At 46.4% G+C, this 20,769-nt stretch overlaps 1 protein-coding gene across 6 annotated transcripts in view; it reads right to left on the bottom strand.

Annotated features, from left to right (window-relative positions):
- The window catches only part of LOC140386629 (protein CASP-like), a 1,158,102-nt gene that overhangs the window by 407,166 nt on the left and 730,167 nt on the right, over nt 1-20,769 (bottom strand). For 3 of the 6 annotated variants that reach the window (XM_072469114.1, XM_072469117.1, XM_072469115.1), the window contains 4 exons: nt 16,152-16,253; nt 12,259-13,070; nt 9,487-9,573; nt 8,521-8,686 (listed from right to left, as the gene is read on the bottom strand). The exons of 1 other annotated variant lie outside the window; for it this stretch is intronic. In XM_072469114.1, the coding sequence (XP_072325215.1) occupies nt 8,521-8,686; nt 9,487-9,573; nt 12,259-13,070; nt 16,152-16,253 (1,167 nt within the window). The remainder of the gene's footprint in view (nt 1-8,520; nt 8,687-9,486; nt 9,574-12,258; nt 13,071-16,151; nt 16,254-20,769) is intronic. 2 more of the 6 variants (XM_072469116.1, XM_072469119.1) reach the window with 1 other exon arrangement.

Below are 20,769 nucleotides of genomic sequence, written 5' to 3'. Positions count from 1 at the left end.
CTGTTTGTGGCAAAGACCATAGTGGTGGACAGTGGGGGTAGATACGTGATGGTGAGTGGCAGATTGCAAGGGGAGGCGGTGGTTCTGGTGAACGTATACGCCCCGATCTGGGATGATGTAAACTTCATGAAGCGTATGCTGGGGCGTATCCCGGACCTGGAGGCGGGAAAGCTGATAATGGGGGGAGACTTCAATACGGTGCTTGATCCAGGGCTGGACCAGTCTAGGTCTAAGACCGGGAGGAGGCCGGCAGCGGCCAAGGTGCTTAAGGACTTTATGGAGCAGATGGGAGGAGTAGACCCCTGGAGATTTATTAGGCCTAGGAGTAAGGAGTTTTCATTTTTCTCCCACGTTCACAAGGTGTATTCACGGATAGACTTTTTTGTCCTGGGAACGGCACTGATTCCGAAGGTGACACGGACGGAGTACATGGCCATAGCCATTTCGGACCACGCTCCACATTGAGTAGATCTGGAGGTAGGAGAGGAAAAGGAGCAGCACCCACTCTGGAGATTGGATATGGGGTTGTTGGCGGATGAGGGGGTATGTCTAAGGGTGAGGGGGTGTAACAAAAGGTACCTAGAGCTTAATGATAACGGAGAGGTCCAGGTGGGAGTGGTCTGGGAGGCGCTGAAGGCGGTGGTCAGAGGGGAACTGATATCCATAAGGGCCCATAAAGGGAAGCAAGAGAGCAAAGAAAGGGAGCGACTGTTGAGAGAACCTCTGAGGGTAGACAGGCAATATGCAGAGGCTCCGGAGGAGGGACTGTACAGGGAAAGACAAAGGCTACATAGGGAATTTGATCTGCTGACCACGGGCAAGGCAGAAGCACAGTGGAGGAGGGCACAGGGAGTACAGTATGAGTATGGAGAGAAGGCGAGCCGGTTACTGGCCCAACAACTGAGGAAGAGGGGAGCGGCGAGGGAGATAGGTGGGGTGAGGGATGAGGAAGGTGAGATGGAACGGGGAGCGGAGAGGGTGAACGGGGTATTTAAGGCATTCTACGAGAGGCTGTATAAGGCTCAGCCCCCGGAAGGGAAGGAGGGAATGATGCATTTCCTAGATCGGCTGGAATTCCCGAAGGTGGAGGAGCAGGAGAGGGCGGGACTGGGAGCACGGATTGAGGTGGAGGAGGTGGTAAAGGGGATTGGGAGCATGCAGGCGGGGAAGGCCCCGGGATCGGATGGGTTCCCGGTGGAATTTTATAGGAAATACATGGACCTACTGGCCCTTTTGGCGAGAACCTTTAATGAGGCCAGGGAAAGGGGGAAGTTGCCCCCGACTATGTCGGAGGCGACGATATCGTTACCCTTAAAGAAGGAAAAAGAGCCGCTGCAGTGCGGGTCTTACAGGCCTATTTCCCTCCTGAACGTGGATGCTAAGCTCCTGGCCAAGGTGATGGCGACAAGGATAGAGGATTGTGTCCCGGGGGTGGTCCACGAGGATCAAACTGGGTTCGTTAAGGGGAGACAGCTGAACACGAATATACGGAGGCTGCTAGGGGTGATGATGATGCCCCCGCCGGAGGGGGAGGCGGAGATAGTGGTGGCGATGGACGCTGAGAAAGCATTTGACAGAGTGGAGTGGGACTACCTATGGGAAGTGTTGAAGAGATTTGGTTTTGGAGGGGTTTATTGGATGGGTACAGCTGCCATATAGGGCCCCGGTGGCAAGTGTGATCACGAACAGGCAGAGGTCCGACTACTTCCGTCTTTATAGAGGGACAAGACAGGGGTGTCCCCTGTCTCCGTTGGCAATTGAGCCGCTGGCCATAGCACTGAGGGGCTCTAGGAAGTGGAGGGGAGTACTCAGGGGAGGAGAAGAACACCGGGTATCATTGTATGTAGATGATCTATTGCTGTATGTTGCGGACCCAGTGGAGGGGATGCCTGAGATAATGTGGACACTCAGGGAGTTTGGGGAATTTTCGGGGTACAAATTGAATATGGGGAAGAGTGAGTTGTTTGTGGTGCATCCGGGGGAGCAGAGCAGGGGAATAGATGATTTACCGCTGAGGAGGGTAACAAGAGATTTCCGGTACTTAGGGATCCAGATAGCCAGAAACTGGGGAACCCTACATAGGCTTAATTTAACACGATTGGTGGAACAGATGGAGAAGGATTTTAAGAGATGGGACACGGTGTCCCTGTCACTGGTGGGTAGGGTGTAGGCGGTCAAAATGGTAGTCCTCCGACTTCCGGGTGCGGCGATGACCAGCTAAGTCGCACGTTTCGGCAGCTCCCGGTGGAACGGACTTTTGGGCTCTTAATAAGAGCCCCAACGGCAATTTTAACGGCTAAAAGCACTGTGCGGTAAACCAGAAGGGAATCCCCCCTGGATACGGATGGAAAAAGGAGAGGAAAGTGGCCGGATTGCGGTGGATCCTTTAGAGCAGCGGCAAGGAAGGCAAGCAAAAACCAAGATGGCGTCGGAAGGTGGCAGTTTAATATGGGGCCCTGAACAACACGAGTTTTTGAAACGCTGCGCAGAAGAGCTTAAAAAGGAGATGAAGAAGGAGCTGTTGGCCCCGATATTACAGGCGATTGAAGGGCTAAAGGATGAGCAAAAGACCCAGGAGCGGGAGCTTCGGGTCGTGAAGGCAAAGGCTGCCGAGAACGAGGACGATATACAGGGCCTGGTGGTGAAGACGGAGATGCACGAGGCACACCATAAACGATGTGTGGAAAGGCTGGAGGTGCTGGAGAATAACGCGAGGAGGAATAATTTAAGGATTCTTGGTCTTCCTGAAGGTGCAGAAGGAACAGACGTCGGGGCATATGTGAGCACGATGCTGCACTCGTTAATGGGAGCGGAGGCCCCGGCGGGTCCGCTGGAGGTGGAGGGAGCATACCGAGTGATGGCGCGAGGACCGAGAGCAGGAGAAATTCCTAGAGCCATAGTGGTGAGATTCCTCCGTTTTAAGGACAAAGAGATGGTCCTTAGATGGGCAAAGAAAACTCGGAGCAGTAGGTGGGAGAACGCGGTGATCCGCGTATATCAAGACTGGAGTGCGGAGGTGGCGAGAAGGAGGGCGAGCTTTAATCGGGCCAAGGCGGTGCTTCATAAAAAGATTAAATTTGGAATGCAGCAACCGGCAAGACTGTGGGTCACATATCAAGGGAGGCACCACTACTTTGAGACGGCGGATGAGGCGTGCACTTTTATTGTGGAAGAAAAACTGGAATAAGCGGGTTACTAAAAAAGAACGTTTGAAACAAAGTGGTGGGGCGAGTATGGGGGGCGAAGTGGGGGGAAAAAGGGGGGGAAAGATGAGTTTTATGTTATTAATCCTGCGATGCGGTAACTTTTCTCTCTTCCACAGGTGGTGGTGGAGGGAGGAAGGGAGGTGGAGGAGATGGGGCGTTGGCCATGGGGGGAGGGGCCAAAAGGGAAGCGCCTATGATAGACATGGCGGGAATAGGGAAGCAGGAAGGAGGGGGCGTCGCACGGTGCGAGCCGAGGTCACGGGGGGAAGTCGAGGTCGGCCAGAGTTTGCTGACTTCTGGGAGCAACATGGGGGGTGTAACTACGCTAGTGGGGGATCTAGCGGGGGGGGGGGGGGGGGGGGGGGGGGGGGGAGTTACTGGGTTGCTGCTGCTGGGGAGAGGGGGGAGCCGGAATGGGGTGGGGTGGGTGGGGGGCCGCCTGGGGGGGACACAGCTGCGTGGGAACCGGGTGAGGAGCTGGAAAAAGGGGATGGCTAATCGACAAGGGGGGGGGGGGTAAAAAGCCCCCCAACCCGGTTGATCACGTGGAATGTCAGAGGGCTGAACGGGCCAATAAAGAGGGCACGAGTACTCGCACACCTTAAGAAACTTAAGGCAGACGTGGTTATGTTATAAGAGACGCACTTGAAACTTATAGACCAGGTTAGACTACGCAAAGGATGGGTGGGGCAGGTGTTTCATTCGGGGCTAGATGCGAAAAACAGGGGGGTGGCTATACTAGTGGGGAAGCGGGTTATGTTTGAGGCAAAGACCATAGTGGCGGATAGCGGGGGCAGATACGTGATGGTGAGTGGCAAATTACAGGGGGAGGCGGTGGTCTTGGTAAACGTATATGCCCCGAACTGGGATGATGCCAATTTTATGAGGCGCATGCTAGGACGCATCCCGGACCTAGAGGTGGGAAAGTTGGTAATGGGGGGAGATTTTAATACGGTGCTGGAGCCAGGGCTGGACAGGTCGAGATCCAAGACTGGAAGGAGGCCGGCTGCAGCCAAGGTGCTTAAAGATTTTATGGAGCAGATGGGAGGAGTAGACCCGTGGAGATTTAGCAGACCTAGGAGTAAGGAGTTTTCGTTTTTCTCCTATGTCCACAAAGTTTATTCGCGAATAGACTTTTTTGTTTTGGGAAGGGCGTTGATCCCGAAGGTGAGGGGGACGGAGTATACGGCTATAGCCATTTCGGATCATGCTCCACATTGGGTAGACTTGGAGATAGGGGAGGAAACAGAAGGGCGTCCACCCTGGAGAATGGACATGGGACTAATGGCAGATGAAGGGGTGTGTCTAAGGGTGAGGGGGTGCATTGAAAAATACTTGGAACTCAATGATAACGGGGAGGTCCAGGTGGGAGTGGTCTGGGAGGCGCTGAAGGCAGTGGTTAGAGGGGAGCTGATATCAATAAGGGCACATAAAGGAAAGCAGGAGAGTAGGGAACGGGAGCGGTTGCTGCAAGAACTTCTGAGGGTGGACAGGCAATATGCGGAGGCACCGGAGGAGGGACTGTACAGGGAAAGGCAAAGGCTACACGTAGAATTTGACTTGCTGACAACGGGTACTGCAGAAGCACAGTGGAGGAAGGCACAGGGTGTACAGTATGAGTATGGGGAGAAGGCGAGCAGGTTGCTGGCCCATCAATTGAGGAAAAGGGGAGCAGCGAGGGAAATAGGGGGAGTGAGGGATGAGGAAGGAGAGATAGAGCGGGGAGCAGAGAGAGTGAATGGAGTGTTCAAGCCATTCTATAAAAGATTATACGAAGCTCGGCCCCCGGATGGGAAGGAGAGAATGATGTGCTTCCTGGACCGGCTGGAATTTCCTAAGGTGGAGGAGCAGGAGAGGGTGGGACTGGGAGCACAGATCGAGATAGAGGAAGTAGTGAAAGGAATTAGGAGTATGCAGGCGGGGAAGGCTCCGGGACCGGATGGATTTCCAGTCGAATTTTATAGGAAATATGTGGACTTGCTTGCCCCGATACTGATGAGAACCTTTAATGAGGCGAAGGAAAGGGGACAGCTGCCCCCGACTATGTCGGAGGCAACGATATCGCTTCTCCTAAAGAAGGAAAAAGACCCGCTGCAATGCGGGTCCTATAGACCTATTTCCCTCCTAAATGTAGACGCTAAGATTCTGGCCAAGGTAATGGCAATGAGGATAGAGGATTGTGTCCCGGGGGTAGTCCATGAGGACCAAACTGGGTTTGTGAAGGGGAGACAGCTGAATACGCATATATGGAGGCTGCTAGGGGTAATGATGATGCCCCCACCAGAGGGGGAAGCGGAGATAGTGGTGGCGATGGATGCCGAGAAAGCATTTGATAGAGTGGAGTGGGATTATTTGTGGGAGGTGTTGAGGAGATTTGGCTTTGGAGATGAGTATATTAGATGGGTACAGCTGCTGTATAGGGCCCCGATGGCGAGCGTGGTTACGAATGGACGGGGGTCTGCATATTTTCGGCTCCATAGAGGGACGAGGCAGGGATGTCCTCTGTCCCCGTTACTGTTTGCACTGGCGATTGAGCCCCTGGCAATAGCATTGAGGGGTTCCAGGAAGTGGAGGGGAGTACTCGGGGAGGAGAGGAACACCGGGTATCTCTTTACGCGGACGATTTATTGGTGTATGTGGCGGACCCGGTGGAGGGGATGCCAGAGATAATGCGGATACTTGGGGAGTTTGGAGAATTTTCAGGATATAAGCTGAACATGGGGAAAAGTGAGCTGTTTGTGGTGCATCCAGGGGAGCAGAGCAGAGCAGAGAAATAGAGGACTTACCGCTGAGGAAGGTAACAAGGGACTTTCGCTACTTGGGGATCCAGTTAGCCAAGAATTGGGGTACATTGCATAGGTTAAACTTAACGCGGTTGGTGGAACAGATGGAGGAGGACTTCAAGAGATGGGACATGGTATCCCTGTCACTGGCAGGGAGGGTACAAGCGGTTAAAATGGTGATCCTCCCGAGATTCCTCTTTGTGTTTCAGTGCCTCCCGGTGGTGATCACGAAGGCTTTTTTCAAAAGGATTGAGAAGAGTATCATGAGTTTTGTGTGGGCCGGGAAGACCCCGAGAGTGAGGAAGGGATTTTTGCAGCGTAGTAGGGATAGGGGGGGGGGGGAAGGCGGCGCTACTGAGCCTGAGTGACTACTACTGGGCCGCCAACATCTCAATGGAATGTAAGTGGATGGGAGAAGAGGAGGGAGCGGCGTGGAAGAGATTGGAGAAGGCGTCCTGTAGGTGGACTTGCCTACAAGCCATGGTGACGGCGCCGTTGCCGTTCTCACCGAAGAAATACACCACAAGCCCGGTGGTGGTGGCTACTCTGAAAATTTGGGGGCAATGGAGACGGCATAGGGGAAAGACGGGAGCCTCGGTGTGGTCCCCGATAAGAAATAATCATAGGTTTGCTCCGGGGAGAATGGATGGGGGATTTGGAACATGGCAAAGAGCAGGAGTAACACAATTGAGAGATCTGTTTGTAGATGGGACGTTTGCAAGTCTGGGAGCGCTGACCGAAAAATATGGGTTGCCCCAAGGGAATGCATTCCGGTATATGCAACTGAGGACTTTTGCGAGGCAACAGGTGAGGGAATTCCCGCAGCTCCCGACGCAGGAGGTGCAAGACAGAGTGATCTCAAAGACATGGGTGGGGGACGGTAAGGTATCAGACATATATAGGGAAATGAGGGACGAGGGGGAGATTATGGTAGATGAACTGAAAGGGAAATGGGAAGAAGAGCTGGGGGAGGAGATTGAGGAGGGGCTGTGGGCTGATGCCCTAAGTAGGGTAAACTCATCGTCCTCGTGTGCCAGGCTAAGCCTGATACAATTTAAGGTGTTACACAGGGCGCATATGACTGGAGCACGGCTCAGTAAATTATTTGGAGTAGAGGATAGGTGTGCGAGGTGCTCGAGAAGCCCTGCGAATCACACCCACATGTTCTGGTCATGTCCGGCACTACAGGGGTTTTGGGTGGGGGTGACAAAGGTACTTTCGAAGGTAGTGGGGGTCCAGGTCGAACCAAGCTGGGGGTTGGCTATATTCGGGATTGCAGAAGAGCCGGGAGTGCAGGAGGCGAAAGAGGCTGATGTTTTGGCCTTTGCGTCCCTAGTAGCCCGGCGCAGGATACTGTTGATGTGGAAGGAAGCTAAACCCCCGGGCGTGGAGGCCTGGATAAACGACATGGCAGGGTTTTATAAAACTGGAACGGATTAAGTTCGCACTAAGAGGTTCGGCTCAAGGGTTCACCAGGCGGTGGCAACCGTTCATTGACTATCTCGCAGAACGATAAAGGAACTGGGAAAGTAGCAGCAGCAACCCGGGTGGGGGGGGGGGGGGAGGGCCTGGGTGGGTCCTCGGGGGGGTGTTTTTGTATGGATATTTTTACTTGGATATGTATATTGGCTTGTTTGACTTTATTATTTGGGAGAGTTAATATTTTGTAATGGCAGTTATTTATTATTTTATTATTTATTTATTTGTTAAAAACGGTCACTATTATTTATATTGTTTTATTGTTGTAAAAGGGAAAAAATTTTGTACTGTTTTATTTGGCCGAAAAATTTTTTTTTGAATAAAATATATTTAAAAATAAAAGGAAATCAACCTGCAAGATCCCTAAAATTCAGCAGGGGAGTGGGACTAACTAGATTGCTGTGCGGAAAGTTGGTATGGACTCAATGGGCCAAATGGCCTACTTCTGTGCCATAACTTAAGTGTGGTCCAACCAAGGTTCTCTCAAAGTTTCACATAACCACTCTGTTTTGCAATTCCATCCCTGCAAAAATGAAACTCAATGTTTTGTTTGCTCTATGGCCATATTAACCTGCACTCCTACTTTGTGGTTTGTGGGTCTGTACCCTCAGATCCCTTTGCTCCTTTGCCCCATTTAGACACTTAACTTCCAAGGAGTCAGTTGCCTCCTTATTCCTCCCATTAAAATGTACATTTATCTATCATGAAATTAATTTGTTAATTACACACCCATTCTGATTGGAAAGAACGTTTTCATGCAAAATAACTGCAATGTTTTACCACTAATGGGATTGCTGCTAAATTGATTAGAATGTTCAAAGTGATTAAATTATTCACTAATTATTGAAGAAGAAAAATATGGAACGGTATAGGAAGAGAGTAGGGAAATGGGACTGTTATATAATAAAGAAATTTAAAAAAAACTAAATGATATTCTCTGCCACTATGATTATGTGAAAAGCCATAAGATAGTGGTCAATAATTCTGTTCACACAGATGTAGAAACCAGTTATGATTTAATACTGTGTATACACATGGTCACTCTGACCTACCTTGTCCCGGTTGCTGGACCTGGGATGGAAGAACACTCTGCCCCAGCTCACCATTCAGCCATAGCTGCATACGAATAAAGGGTTCTCGGCCTTTCTGAGTCAGCTTACTCCAAGGCTTAGGCCTAGACAGCATGTCACTGACACTCCCTTGTGACAGACCCAAAACCTAAGAAAAAGAACAGGGCATGGCAAAGAAAAACAAAGAACTTTGTGAGTAATCGTGTTTTGTCTTCATTTTTTTGACTTTGCAAACAAAAAATTAATGCTACACAGTTTTACATTTAGAAACATGCAAAATGCATCCAAGTGTTGAAAGTCATTTCAAGGATCACAAGTTATTTTGATGGGTTACTGATCCAGATTCCAAAGTCACTGATGCAGACAGCTATAAGCAAAGCATCAATTTTCTGGCATAATTTGGGCCACTGGTGTTATTTATCTCCTACTCCATTTTCCATACAGTGTTGCTCTTTTCAATCATTTCATTTTCTTTTCTGACTCATTTACATTTATTTGTTCCTTGTCTTGTTAACCTCCTTTTTTCCTTCCTTTCTTTCACGTACCCTGTGTTTCAGTCACTTATCAAAAAAAAACATATAATGCACCAATTCCACCTTTTGTGGTAGAAAATGAATGGTACTGTACAACACTCTACTTAATGTCAAACAATATCAACTGGCTCACTGATATGCAAAAGTAGTATTTATAGTCTAAAACCAGTAGATTCCAGACTCCTTATACTTCCTGAATTTTACACAGCCTCTCCATTTACTGTATTAATGAGGATAATGCGCTAAACTTGGTGATATGTAAGACTTTACAATGGCCGGCAATGGCCACATAAAGCAAAACAGTAAGAGCGTTATGTAGGTCTGATTTCACCATTATGTTTATACAATGGTTCTGGCCTGCAACTTTTCTTTTAACAAGATGATGGATTTTCTTAAAAATTAATCAGGGACTTACCGGTGTTGCTCCAGTGCAGAATGCTCCACTGTAGTCATTTGATGTGGCCGGTGCGGAGCTGAATGGTTGTGTAGTCAGACGCAACACCTGAGTGATGACAATTAGAATGATAAATAGTTCCCTTCTAAGTGTTATCACACTGGTGCTATGACATTGTTTGAGAAGCCAGAACCATTGTATAATGGAAACCACACCTTCTGATGTGGGAACATAGAAGCTTGTTTTTCACAGTTCCACCCTTACGTGATCATATAAAAAACAAACTCATTTAGAATTTATAATCTGCTAAACTTGGTATAAAGGTTCGCTGGTGCTGAGCACAACTTATTTGTAGAGGCAGATATTATAACTTGGCTATGACCCATTTTCCAGTTAACCTGAAGAATCTTAGAATAAATCATATTGTTTTGGAAGATGATATATCATTACATTTCAGTTAAATTCGTACAATTATATCTGTTTCCTATTTTTTTTAATGGCAACATAATTTGGTGACAGTGACTTGGCTAACTGGAGATTTGTGTTGCTCCAAAAAGAAGAAATCTTTTGTCCTCAATGGTTTTACTTAAAGGAAATATTACAGCTAACTTGGGACATGTGTATGCATAATAGTTAGCTAGTGCAATAATGCAGGGGCTTCAGACCCAAACAGTGCTACATTTGTGGTTCTCACATTGGCACTTTTGAACACTATTTAAATATTCTGAAGCGGGGTTGTGACTGCACACTCACCAAGTGCGGAACAGTATTAATGATGGAGCTCATTAACAAATAAACTGGATACTGTAATTAAGCTGTTAACAGTATTCTACGGTTAGCAACTGATTAAGAACCTAAGCAAACTTTTGTATCACATTTTGTATTGTGCATACACATAGATCTGTGAATGTAGATATTGTATAGAATGTATAATGGGAAATCGGAACAAGATTAAAATACTTGGAACTCATTAGAAAAAAGGACTTCAGCAATCATTATTACAAAATACTTCAACAATTGTTATTAAAATGAGAGTAATGTTACTTTTGATCACTCAGCAATGTCTAAAGCACTTTCTTTTGAAAAGCAGTCTAAGATAACAATAACAATTTACATTTACATAATGCCTTCCCATGAAAAAAGCTTGTATTTATATCGCACTTTTCACAACCACTGGATGTCTCAAAGTACTTTGCAGCCAATGAAATTATTTTCGAAGCGTAGTCACTGTTGTAATGTAGAAAATATGGCAGCTAATATGTGCTCAGCAAACTCCCACAAACAGCAATGTGATAATGACCAGATAATCTGTTTTTTATGATGTTGATTGAGGGATAAATATTGGTCCCGGGACACCAGATAACTCCCCTGCTCTTTATCGAAATAGAATCCTTTACATCCACCCAAGCTGGCGGATGAGGGCTCTGTTCAATGTCTAATTCAAAAGACAGCACCTCCCTCAGTGGGGCGCCTCAACCTCGGAAACATGAGATTCAGAGGCGAGTTTGCTACGGACTGAGCCATAGCAGACAAAATGAAGCAAAACATCCCAAGGTATGTCATAGGAGTGTAATAAGTTTAAATGTTGACTCTGTGTCATGAAAAACATCGGAAGTACAATAATAATCTTTATTATTGTCACAGGTAGGCTTACATTAACACTGTAATGAAGTTACTGTGAAAATCCCCTAGTCACCACATTCCGGCACCTGTTCGGGTACACAGAGGGAGAATTCAAAATGTCCAAATTACCGAACAACACGTCTTTTGGGACTTAGAACATAGAACATAGAAAAATACAGCACAGAACAGGCCCTTTGGCCTACGATGTTGTGCCGAACCTTTGTCCCAGATTAATCATAGATTATCATTGAATTTACAGTGCAGAAGGAGGCCATTCGGCCCATTGAGTCTGCACCGGCTCTTGGAAAAAGCACCCTACCCATAGTCAACACCTCCACCCAACACTAAGGGCAATTTTGGACACTAAGGGCGATTTATCGTGGCCAATCCACCTAACCTGCACATCTTTGGACTGTGGGAGGAAACCGGAGGAAACCCATGCAGACACGGGGAGGATGTGCAGACTCCACACAGACAGTGACCAAAGCCGGAATCGAACCTGGGACCCTGGAGCTGTGAAGCAATTGTGCTATCCACAATGCTACCGTGCTGCCCTTAAGACAAATAAATCTACACTATATCTTGTAGGAGGAAACTGGAGCACCCGGAGGAAATTCACGCAGACACAGGGAGAACGTGCAGACTCCGCACAGACGGTGCGGGAATCGAACCTGGGACCCTGGTGCTGTGAAGCAACAGCGCTAACCACTGTGCTACCGTGCCGCTCAAGTGGCCTTGGTCAAAGATGTTGGATTTTAAAAGGCATCTTAAAGGAGGAAAAACAAGTGAAGATTTGAAGTGGTGTGGTAGTGAAGTTTGAAGCTTAGAGCCTAGATTGTTGTAAGCATGGATGCCAATGGTGGGGATAAAGAAACTGCATACGTATGGCAGGCTAGATTTAGGACACAATTTAAAAGGTTTGACTCAAGATTTGTGGTGTACATCTGAACCTTAAAAATGCTGCACGATAAGTAGTTTGACATACACAGCAACTGTATTCAGGATTTTTCACTTTGTACTTATCTTCTTTTGGAAGCAAACAGCTTTTGGGTTCTGAATTCAATTTATAAATGTTGGGAGGAGGCCTAAATCTTAAAATATACTTGTAATTCTCATAAGACCCCTGAATAAACTATTCTAAAAAAAGAGATGTTTTTAGAAACGGCTTACCTTTTCCCCAAAGATCCTCTGGCAGATCCCATTCTTGGCCAACCTTTCCTTCACCTGTCGTGTCAGCTCAGCTGTGTCCACTTCCTGGTACATGTAGATCTCATACTGCTCCGGTGTTAGTGGTGGGACAGAAGGCTTATGCGGTTTTGCGACGGGGACAAGAGGTGAAGAAGGTAGGGGGCTGCTTTGTGGGGTCACACTGCTACTTGCGACCACTGTGCCTAAATCAGATGCTTGAGAGTATGGTGACTCTGCGTTTTGCCAGTCCTTCCAGTGGTCAGAAGCAGCAGATCCTTGCAAAACATTTCGCTCCAGTCTGCTTGGATTACTAATCCTTTCTTTCCCACTGGAAGCTTCCTCTGCTCTTCCATCTTCTGAAAAGGCTGAATTTCTTCTGTCAGGGCAAACTGTGTTCCACCACTGGTCCCTCCATATACTACTTCGTCCCAACTCATTTTTAACTTGCTTGAGCATATTGTGTGGTGTGTCTGCTATCCCGTGGTGCTCTGAGGAGCACGAGTCATGCAAAGCTTCTTTTTTAAATCCATGAGAAGTTTGTGTCGCACTGTTGCTGGAATCCACCGTGAAAGGCTTTTTCATGGCTATTAGTGAGGAGAATGATGAGGAGGAAGATGATGTTGCTTTGGACGAATGGAGGGCCAAGTCAGCTTGAGTAACTGGTGTTGGCTTCAGTGTGGGCTCAAGGCCTGCCTTCTGAGCTTCCATCTCACGCCGGGCCTGTTCCAATATTGACCAAATTGCTTCATCTGAACCACCACTGCTAGATGTACAGGGTGGTTGAGTTGAATCAACTGTAATATACAAAACAAAGTACATCTAAAAACGTATTCCAACAGTGGCAATTTTACTATGGATCTGTACTCAAATTCTGACCAGTGTCCAAGTTCATGAGGTCAGAAAAAAATTGTATCAATACAACAAACCTGCCTAAGAAAACAATTGTGAAATGAGATTTCAAGAAGATATAAACAGGCTGGTACAATGGGTATACATGTAGAAGATGAAATTACTGCAAGGAATTAGATTTTGGGATTACATTTTGATTGAAAGAATGAAGAGAGGCCATGTGAGATGAGGGGTACAGATCGAAAGCGGGTGTAAAAGAACAGAGGTGCCTGGGGCTATATGTGCACAAATTGTTGCAGGTAGTAGTACAGGCTGAGAAGGTGATTAATAAGATGTATGGAATCCTGGGTTTTATGAACAAGATTACAAAAGTAAGGAAGTTATAATGAACCTTTATAAAAGTCTGGTTCAACATCAATTGCTTTATTGGGTCCAACTCTGGCTGCTGCACCTTAGGAAGGGTCTGAAGAGTTTAGAGAATGCTTCCCAGGAGGAGGAACTTCAGTTGCCTGATTAGACTGTGGTAGTTTACTTTACAGAAGAGAGAGTTGAGAGAAGATCTGACAGAGGTGTTCAAAATCAAGAAGGGTCTGGACAAGTTGATGAGAAGAAGTGTTCTCATTGGTCGACAACCAGAGGACACCGATTTAAGGTGGGATTGGAGAGCCAATAGTGCCATTAGGAAAAACTATTTTATGCAGTGTGGTTACGATCTGAAATGTGTTGCCTGAGACTGTGGTGGAGGCAAACTCACTTTTGCTTTACAAAAGGGAATTTGATAAGCACCTGGGAGAAAGAAATTACAAGGCCTTCAGCAGAAAGGCACACTGAATGGGCTCTTTCTGTGCTGTAAACATTGTGGTTCTATAAAAATTACATTTAAGACTTAAATAGTCATTTGGTAGTGCAGAATTTGAGTATTGTCCAAGCTTTCTGCCTTGCACTCATCAGGACAGTTCATAAGAATATCAATAGCAAAGAGAACAAGAATTTATACTACATGGGAAGGGTGCTGGTTGGTTGGCAAGTGGGCTCGAATTGGTAGAGGCGTTGCCATGGAGAATGCACCAGAGAAGACTTAACTGCCAAGCCTTTGTCCAAATTCAAACCAGGTAGGTTGACTCTGATTGGTCAAGGCTTTGCTATCGGGAATGAATCAAGGAATGGCTGCCCTCCAAACATCTGTTTCGTTGGAAAAGGCACAATGCCTGGACATGCTCCTCTGTTTGCGAAGGACAGGGCAGTGTGTGTGAATACATGTAAATTCCAGCATGTGTAGGTGAGCCACACAGCCAGCCAGGCTGATAAGCCTTAAACTGGTTTTCAGTGTAATTCTTAGCAAAATCAGGATTGTTTAACAAGTGTTGTCCAATCACAGAATCACATCCAATGTTGAATTATGTTTTGAATTTTGCAAGCAAAGGCTGGTTGCATATGGTCAGTACTTTGTCTGTTGTGAAGAGCCGAAGGGACATGCTGTTTGATACGACCCCCCAGTTGTTGGGATGCAAGGCCGACCTATAGTACAATTTCATGAGTGGGCCTAAGGCAGCCACTTTCGGCTTTGAAAAGTGCTGAGTCTACCTCAGATTATTCTGGAAAGGCAAGGTGTCTCAAAAATTTAAGTAACTGCTGAAGCTAGCTATTTCACGCTGTTACAATGCTGCAGCAACACAAGTGGTATTTTCCAAAAACAGGATGCTTCCATCCAGCCCAAAAAAACTATCATATAAGGAAGTAATGTAGTATATGAATTTGAGTGCCAGTGTACTGCCAGGTACGTAGGCCATACACTTCAACGACTAGCGTATTATCAAACAGCTGTTCGCAACAATCAGACCACACGCAGCCAACCCTTGCTTGCAAAACTCAAAACATGGTGCCCGTCATTAGTTGTGATTCCATACATGGACAACATTTGCTAAACAATCTGGATTGTGTTGAGAATTATCCTGAAAAATAAGGACTGGCTGTGATTCACTCACACTTGCTAGAAGCTACAAATACTCACATACACAGCCCTGTCCTTCACAGACAGAAGGAACATATCCACACATTGCACTTTTTTCAACTAAACAAGAGGTTGAGGGGCAGCCATTCCCTGCTTCATTCCCCTTGGCAAAACCTTAACCAATCAGAGTTGAACTGCCTGGTTTGAATTTGAACAAAAGTTTAGCAGTTAACTGTTCCCTCATGCATTCTCCAAGGCATCGGAGACCAATCGGAGTCCACTTGTCAACCAATCAGCACTCTCTCCTCATGCAGTTTAAATTGTTGTTCTCTTTACTATTGGTATTCTTGTGAACTGTCATGATGAGCATAAGATGAAAAGCTTCAACAGTATGTCTCTTTTTTAGCAATATTTAAGATTTAAGACAACTTAATTTTTTTCTCAATATTGCAATTCCTAATTGTTGGAAATGCATTAAGATAATGCTTAACCATAGAATTTACAGTGCAGAAGGATGCCATTCGACCCATCAAGTCTGCACCGGCCCTTGAAAAGAGCACTCCACTCAAGCCCACACCTCCACCCTATCCCCGTAATCCAATGAGCTTCAAAATTTCAGAAAGGCAACTTCCATATGAACATCAGTGAACCTCAATGTGCCAGTCTCTCATATAACACAAACCGACAATAGGATTCAGTTTTGTACCTTCAACAGAAAATATATATTGGAAAACAATTCTGAACTGAAATAATTAACTTCCTATCATGATTCTAAAAACACAATTTTTCTCAGTTGCAAAAATGTTTTCCAATATGTATTTTCTTTGAAGATACAAAACCCACAGTAAGGTTTGCATTATATAAGAGACTCACAAATTGAGATTTATTGGTATATGTCACAATATGGAAGTTGGTTGATGTTACAATCCTGCTTAGGCTTTGGGTGTAAAATGCTATGCTTCATGCAAAGATTTCTCAGTTTCAATACAAAAGATGTCTCAAACCCGATATCGACGAGAACAAAGCTATTTCTCCTGGACCTGCTCCAATGTATCTGTGATTTTGCTGTACTCACCATTTTTTTGCACCTGTAGTTCTCTCTTGGCCTGTTCCAGAATGGATTTGATGGCTTCATCAGAGCCCGTCTCAGGGGTTCTAATCCGTGTTGTGATGTTGCCTGGAGACATAAATATTGCAAATTAACACTGAAGCGAGGCTTGTAGCCAGCAGAAATGTATTTACAATACACTAGAGTAAACAGGTATTTATAATCTTTCAGTGCTTCCATATAGTAGCAAATAACTCATGAAAGATATTTTAAGAATAGACATTTGCCCAATACATTATTCAAACTATAGTTGCATTAACCTACTTTTTCTTCGATTATGCACTCACTGCTTCCATCCTTAGTCATTTTCGGTCAATTATGTTTGACATTTGCTAACACTTTTGTTTAAAATTATCCAAAGTTCGTAGAAGGTATTTTCAGTATTTTTCTGAGTTTGGTTAGGGGTATGGCAATCTTTTCAATGGCCTCTAACAAAAATTCAAATTTCTATGCGGCACGGTGGCACAGTGGTTAGCACTGCTGCCTCACAGCACCAGGTACCTGGGTTCAATTCCGGCTTTGGGTGATTGTATGTGTGGAGTTTGCACATTCTCCCATGTCTATGCGGGTTTTCTCCGGGTGCTCCAGTTTCCTCCCACAGTCCAAAGATGTGCAGGTTAGGCGGATTGGCCATGATAAATTGCCCTTAGTGTTGGGTGGGGTCACTGGTTTATGGGTATAGGGTGGAGGTGTTGACCTTGGGTAGGGTGCTCTTTCCAAGAGCCGGTGCAGACTCGATGGGCCGAATGGCCTCCTTCTCCACTGTAGGGAGTTTATGATTCTATGTCTGACAATCTGGCATCAGGGGCGAGATTCTCCGACCACCCGCAGGGTCGTAGAATCGCCGGGGGCTGGCATGAATCCCGCCCCCGCCGGTTGCGGAATTCTCCGGCACCGGAGATTCGGCGGGGGTGGGAATCGCGCCGCGCCGGTTGGCGGGCCCCCCCCCGCCGATTCTCCGGCCCAGACGGGCCGAAGTCCCACTGCTAGAATGCCTGTCCCGCTGGCGTGGATTAAACCACCTCTCTTACCGGCGGGACAAGGCGGCGCGGGCGGGCTCCGGGGTTCTGGGGGGGGCGCGGGGCGATGCCCCACGGTGGCCTGGCCCGCAATCGGGGCCCACCGATCCGTGGGCGGGCCTGTGTCATGGGGCACTCTTTTCCTTCCGCCTTCGCCATGGTCTCCACCATGGCGGAGGCGGAAGAGACCCCCTCCACTGCGCATGCACGGGGATGCCGTGAGCGGCCGCTGACGCTCCCGCGCATGCGCCTCCCAGCAATGTCATTTCCGCGCCAGCTGGTGGGGCACCAAAGGCCTTTCCCGCCAGCTGGCGGGGCGGAAATCAGTCCGGCGCGGGCCTAGCCCCTCAAGGTTAGGGCTCGGCCGTTCAAGTTGCGGAGGATTCCGCACCTTTGGGGCAGCGCGATGCCAGACTGATTTGCACCGTTTTTGGCGCCGGTCGGCGGACATCCCGCCGATTACGGAGAATTTCGCCCCTGAAGTGTGACAAATATGATGTTTGTGCCAGTTACAACATGGGGAATGACAATATCAAGTGGAGGATTTGTTCATCTATGGGTGACTAAGCGCACGTCTGTGTGTGACAGTCTGCGTGTAAACTGCGTGCGCCTGAATGTGGATGGCGGCTAAAAGAGAGTGGGAGACTGAAACTTTACAGCACAGGAGCATACCATTCAGTCCAACTTGTTTCTGACAATGATTATTACTCCATATGAGCTTCCTTGTATTCCGCTTCATTTCATTCTGTCAACATATACATGGGGATATCACAGGTCTGGCAGCATTTGGGATGACAGTTGTCGGAAGAAACGACTGTCTGAGATCTGGTAGCATGGGCGGGGTGGGGGGTCCCAGGGATGGCAGCACTTGGGATGGGGATGGAAACTCGGGGTTGGCAGCACTGTCTGTAATCATCTAAAAGGTGCCTGCCAAAATTCATATGATGTTTCACAATTAACTTTTAGAAGTGAAGCCTTGCATTTCCTCTATCTTTCCTGCTCTGCGTATGTTTTTCTTTCTATAACATTGTTACTATTCTGTCCCTTTTTATCTGTCTCACAGGTTTCAGTAATGAGACTCCTTCCATTTTCCAACTATCAACACCACATATGCAATACAGTGGAGCTAATTAGAGGCTTTCTCTTACATTTCATGATTGAACTAATTTCTATTTTACAAACTAATAACGTGAGCAAAGACTTGCAATCTTCTTTTTCTTTCTGTCTCTCGGATTTTAGGTGATATTTATTGTGTATATAATTTGAACACCAACTTGGGTCACTATAGTTAGCTAATCAGCAGAGTTTAAGCCATTGCTCTCTCCCACACATTTGCAGCTATTTTTAAATATTCAAGAACTATTGCATAAATAATATTTTTGAAATTTGTTCTCCAGCTTTACTCTGAAAGACAATCTAAAATTTGTGAGAAGCAAGAAGACAGAAGGACATGGCTTGGACTAAAAAATGATCAAGTCTATATCCTAACTACAACAGTTATTGAAGCCATTAAACATACCGATCATGCATTGTGATATGTCTGTGATTTGGCACATTTACTTTTTTTAAAAACGCATTTTATTCAAACTTGTATCAAAGTAGGTTACAGCAAATAAACACCCCGGGGAACATTCTTCCCAACAATCAACTATACAGTTTGTACAGATTTGGCACATTTACATAGAGCTTTGCCATTGTGACAAGTTTTTAATTTTTTAAATATTCTTTCATGGGTTGTGGGCCGACAGGACCTTCCAGTTTCGCCGATGCGTACGCCATTTTGCACAGTTCGCCCGTCCGCCGCCGTGGACCCGACGGAGGGAGGGGGACAAGGCAGGAGCGGAAGATCCCACTGGTGGGAAGGGATGAAAAATCCGGGCCGACATCTTTAACAAGGTAAATAAGTAGTATTGAATAAGCTGGAAACCTCTTGACCCTGGCGGACTGTGTACAAAGTGGGAGGGGGCACATGGTATTTTATGGCTCAGAGAAAAGCCATGCCTGGAAGACTGTGTTTAAAAGTTGGTTTTGGTTTTGCTTTGGTGAGAAGAAGCACTAACTGATTTTGAAAAGAAGACAGCGGCCTTTTTGTTTTCCAGAGCCAGTTCACAGCCGGAGGAGAATAAAAGCCGCTCCTAAATTGGTCTGCATGTTGGGATTAAGTACCGACAAGTGTTCCTCAAGCCCACCTGAGAAGCAGTGCAAGAGTCATCGACCCAATCCTATATCCCAAATGCTGTTTCAGCACTACTTGCTTCCTCCTCCCTTGAATCACTGACTTCTATATTTGAAATCGAAGAATTTCTATATTTTTATTTTATTATTTTTGGGGGTACATGTGTGATTTGTGTGCGTGAGATTTAAGGTATCTTGAAAGAGTACTTAGTACACTTTCATATTCCATAGTGTACATTAATATGTTTTGCTTTTCTATTCGACATGGCTGGTTTTATAATAAACTAATACATTTGTTGTTTATTGAAAGAAGCCCGATTAAAGTCTCTTTTATTCTGGGTAACAGTAGCAAAGGTAAATAATTGGTGTAAGTGAGCCAACTTTTAAACTAATGGTGTGACCTGTGGAGTAGTGGGGCTAATTAAACTGCGCACTCCTCCCATCTCGGTTGTAATACTTTGCACAAACCAAGAACTTGTGTGGATCATCAGGTGAAGCATTCAAGAGCACAGAGTTATTGGAACAGACATGTTCAAAAAGGGGAGCAGAGACAACCCCGGCAACTATAGACCGGTGAGCCTCACGTCTGTAGTGGGTAAAGTCTTGGAGGGGATTATAAGAGACAAGATTTATAATCATCTAGATAGGAATAATATGATCAGGGATAGTCAGCATGGCTTTGTGAAGGGTAGGTCATGCCTCACAAACCTTATTGAGTTCTTTGAGAAGGTGACTGAACAGGTAGACGAGGGTAGAGCAGTTGATGTGGTGTATATGGATTTCAGCAAAGCGTTTGATAAGGTTCCCCACGGTAGGCTATTGCAGAAAATACGGAGGCTGGGGATTGAGGGTGATTTAGAGATGTGGATCAGAAATTGGCTAGCTGAAAGAAGACAGAGGGTGGTGGTTGATGGGAAATGTTCAGAATGGAGTTCAGTTACAAGTGGAGTACCACAAGGATCTGTTCTGGGGCCGTTGCTGTTTGTCATTTTTATCAATGACCTAGAGGAAGTGGGTGAGTAAATTTGCAGACGATACTAAAGTCGGTGGTGTTGTCGATAGTGTGGAAGGATGTAGCAGGTTACAGAGGGATATAGATAAGCTGCAGAGCTGGGCTGAGAGGTGGCAAATGGAGTTTAATGTAGAGAAGTGTGAGGTGATTCACTTTGGAAGGAATAACAGGAATGTGGAATATTTGGCTAATGGTAAAGTTCTTGAAAGTGTGGATGAGCAGAGGGATCTAGGTGTCCATGTACATAGATCCCTGAAAGTTGCCACCCAGGTTGATAGGGTTGTGAAGAAGGCCTATGGAGTGTTGGCCTTTATTGGTAGAGGGATTGAGTTCCGGAGTCAGGAGGTCATGTTGCAGCTGTACAGAACTCTGGTACGGC

The sequence above is a fragment of the Scyliorhinus torazame genome, chromosome 12 (genome assembly GCF_047496885.1).
Source record: "Scyliorhinus torazame isolate Kashiwa2021f chromosome 12, sScyTor2.1, whole genome shotgun sequence".
NCBI classification, from domain to species: domain Eukaryota; kingdom Metazoa; phylum Chordata; class Chondrichthyes; order Carcharhiniformes; family Scyliorhinidae; genus Scyliorhinus; species Scyliorhinus torazame.
Note: the sequence above shows the minus strand (reverse complement) of the source record. Positions and strands in the feature narration are given on the sequence as shown.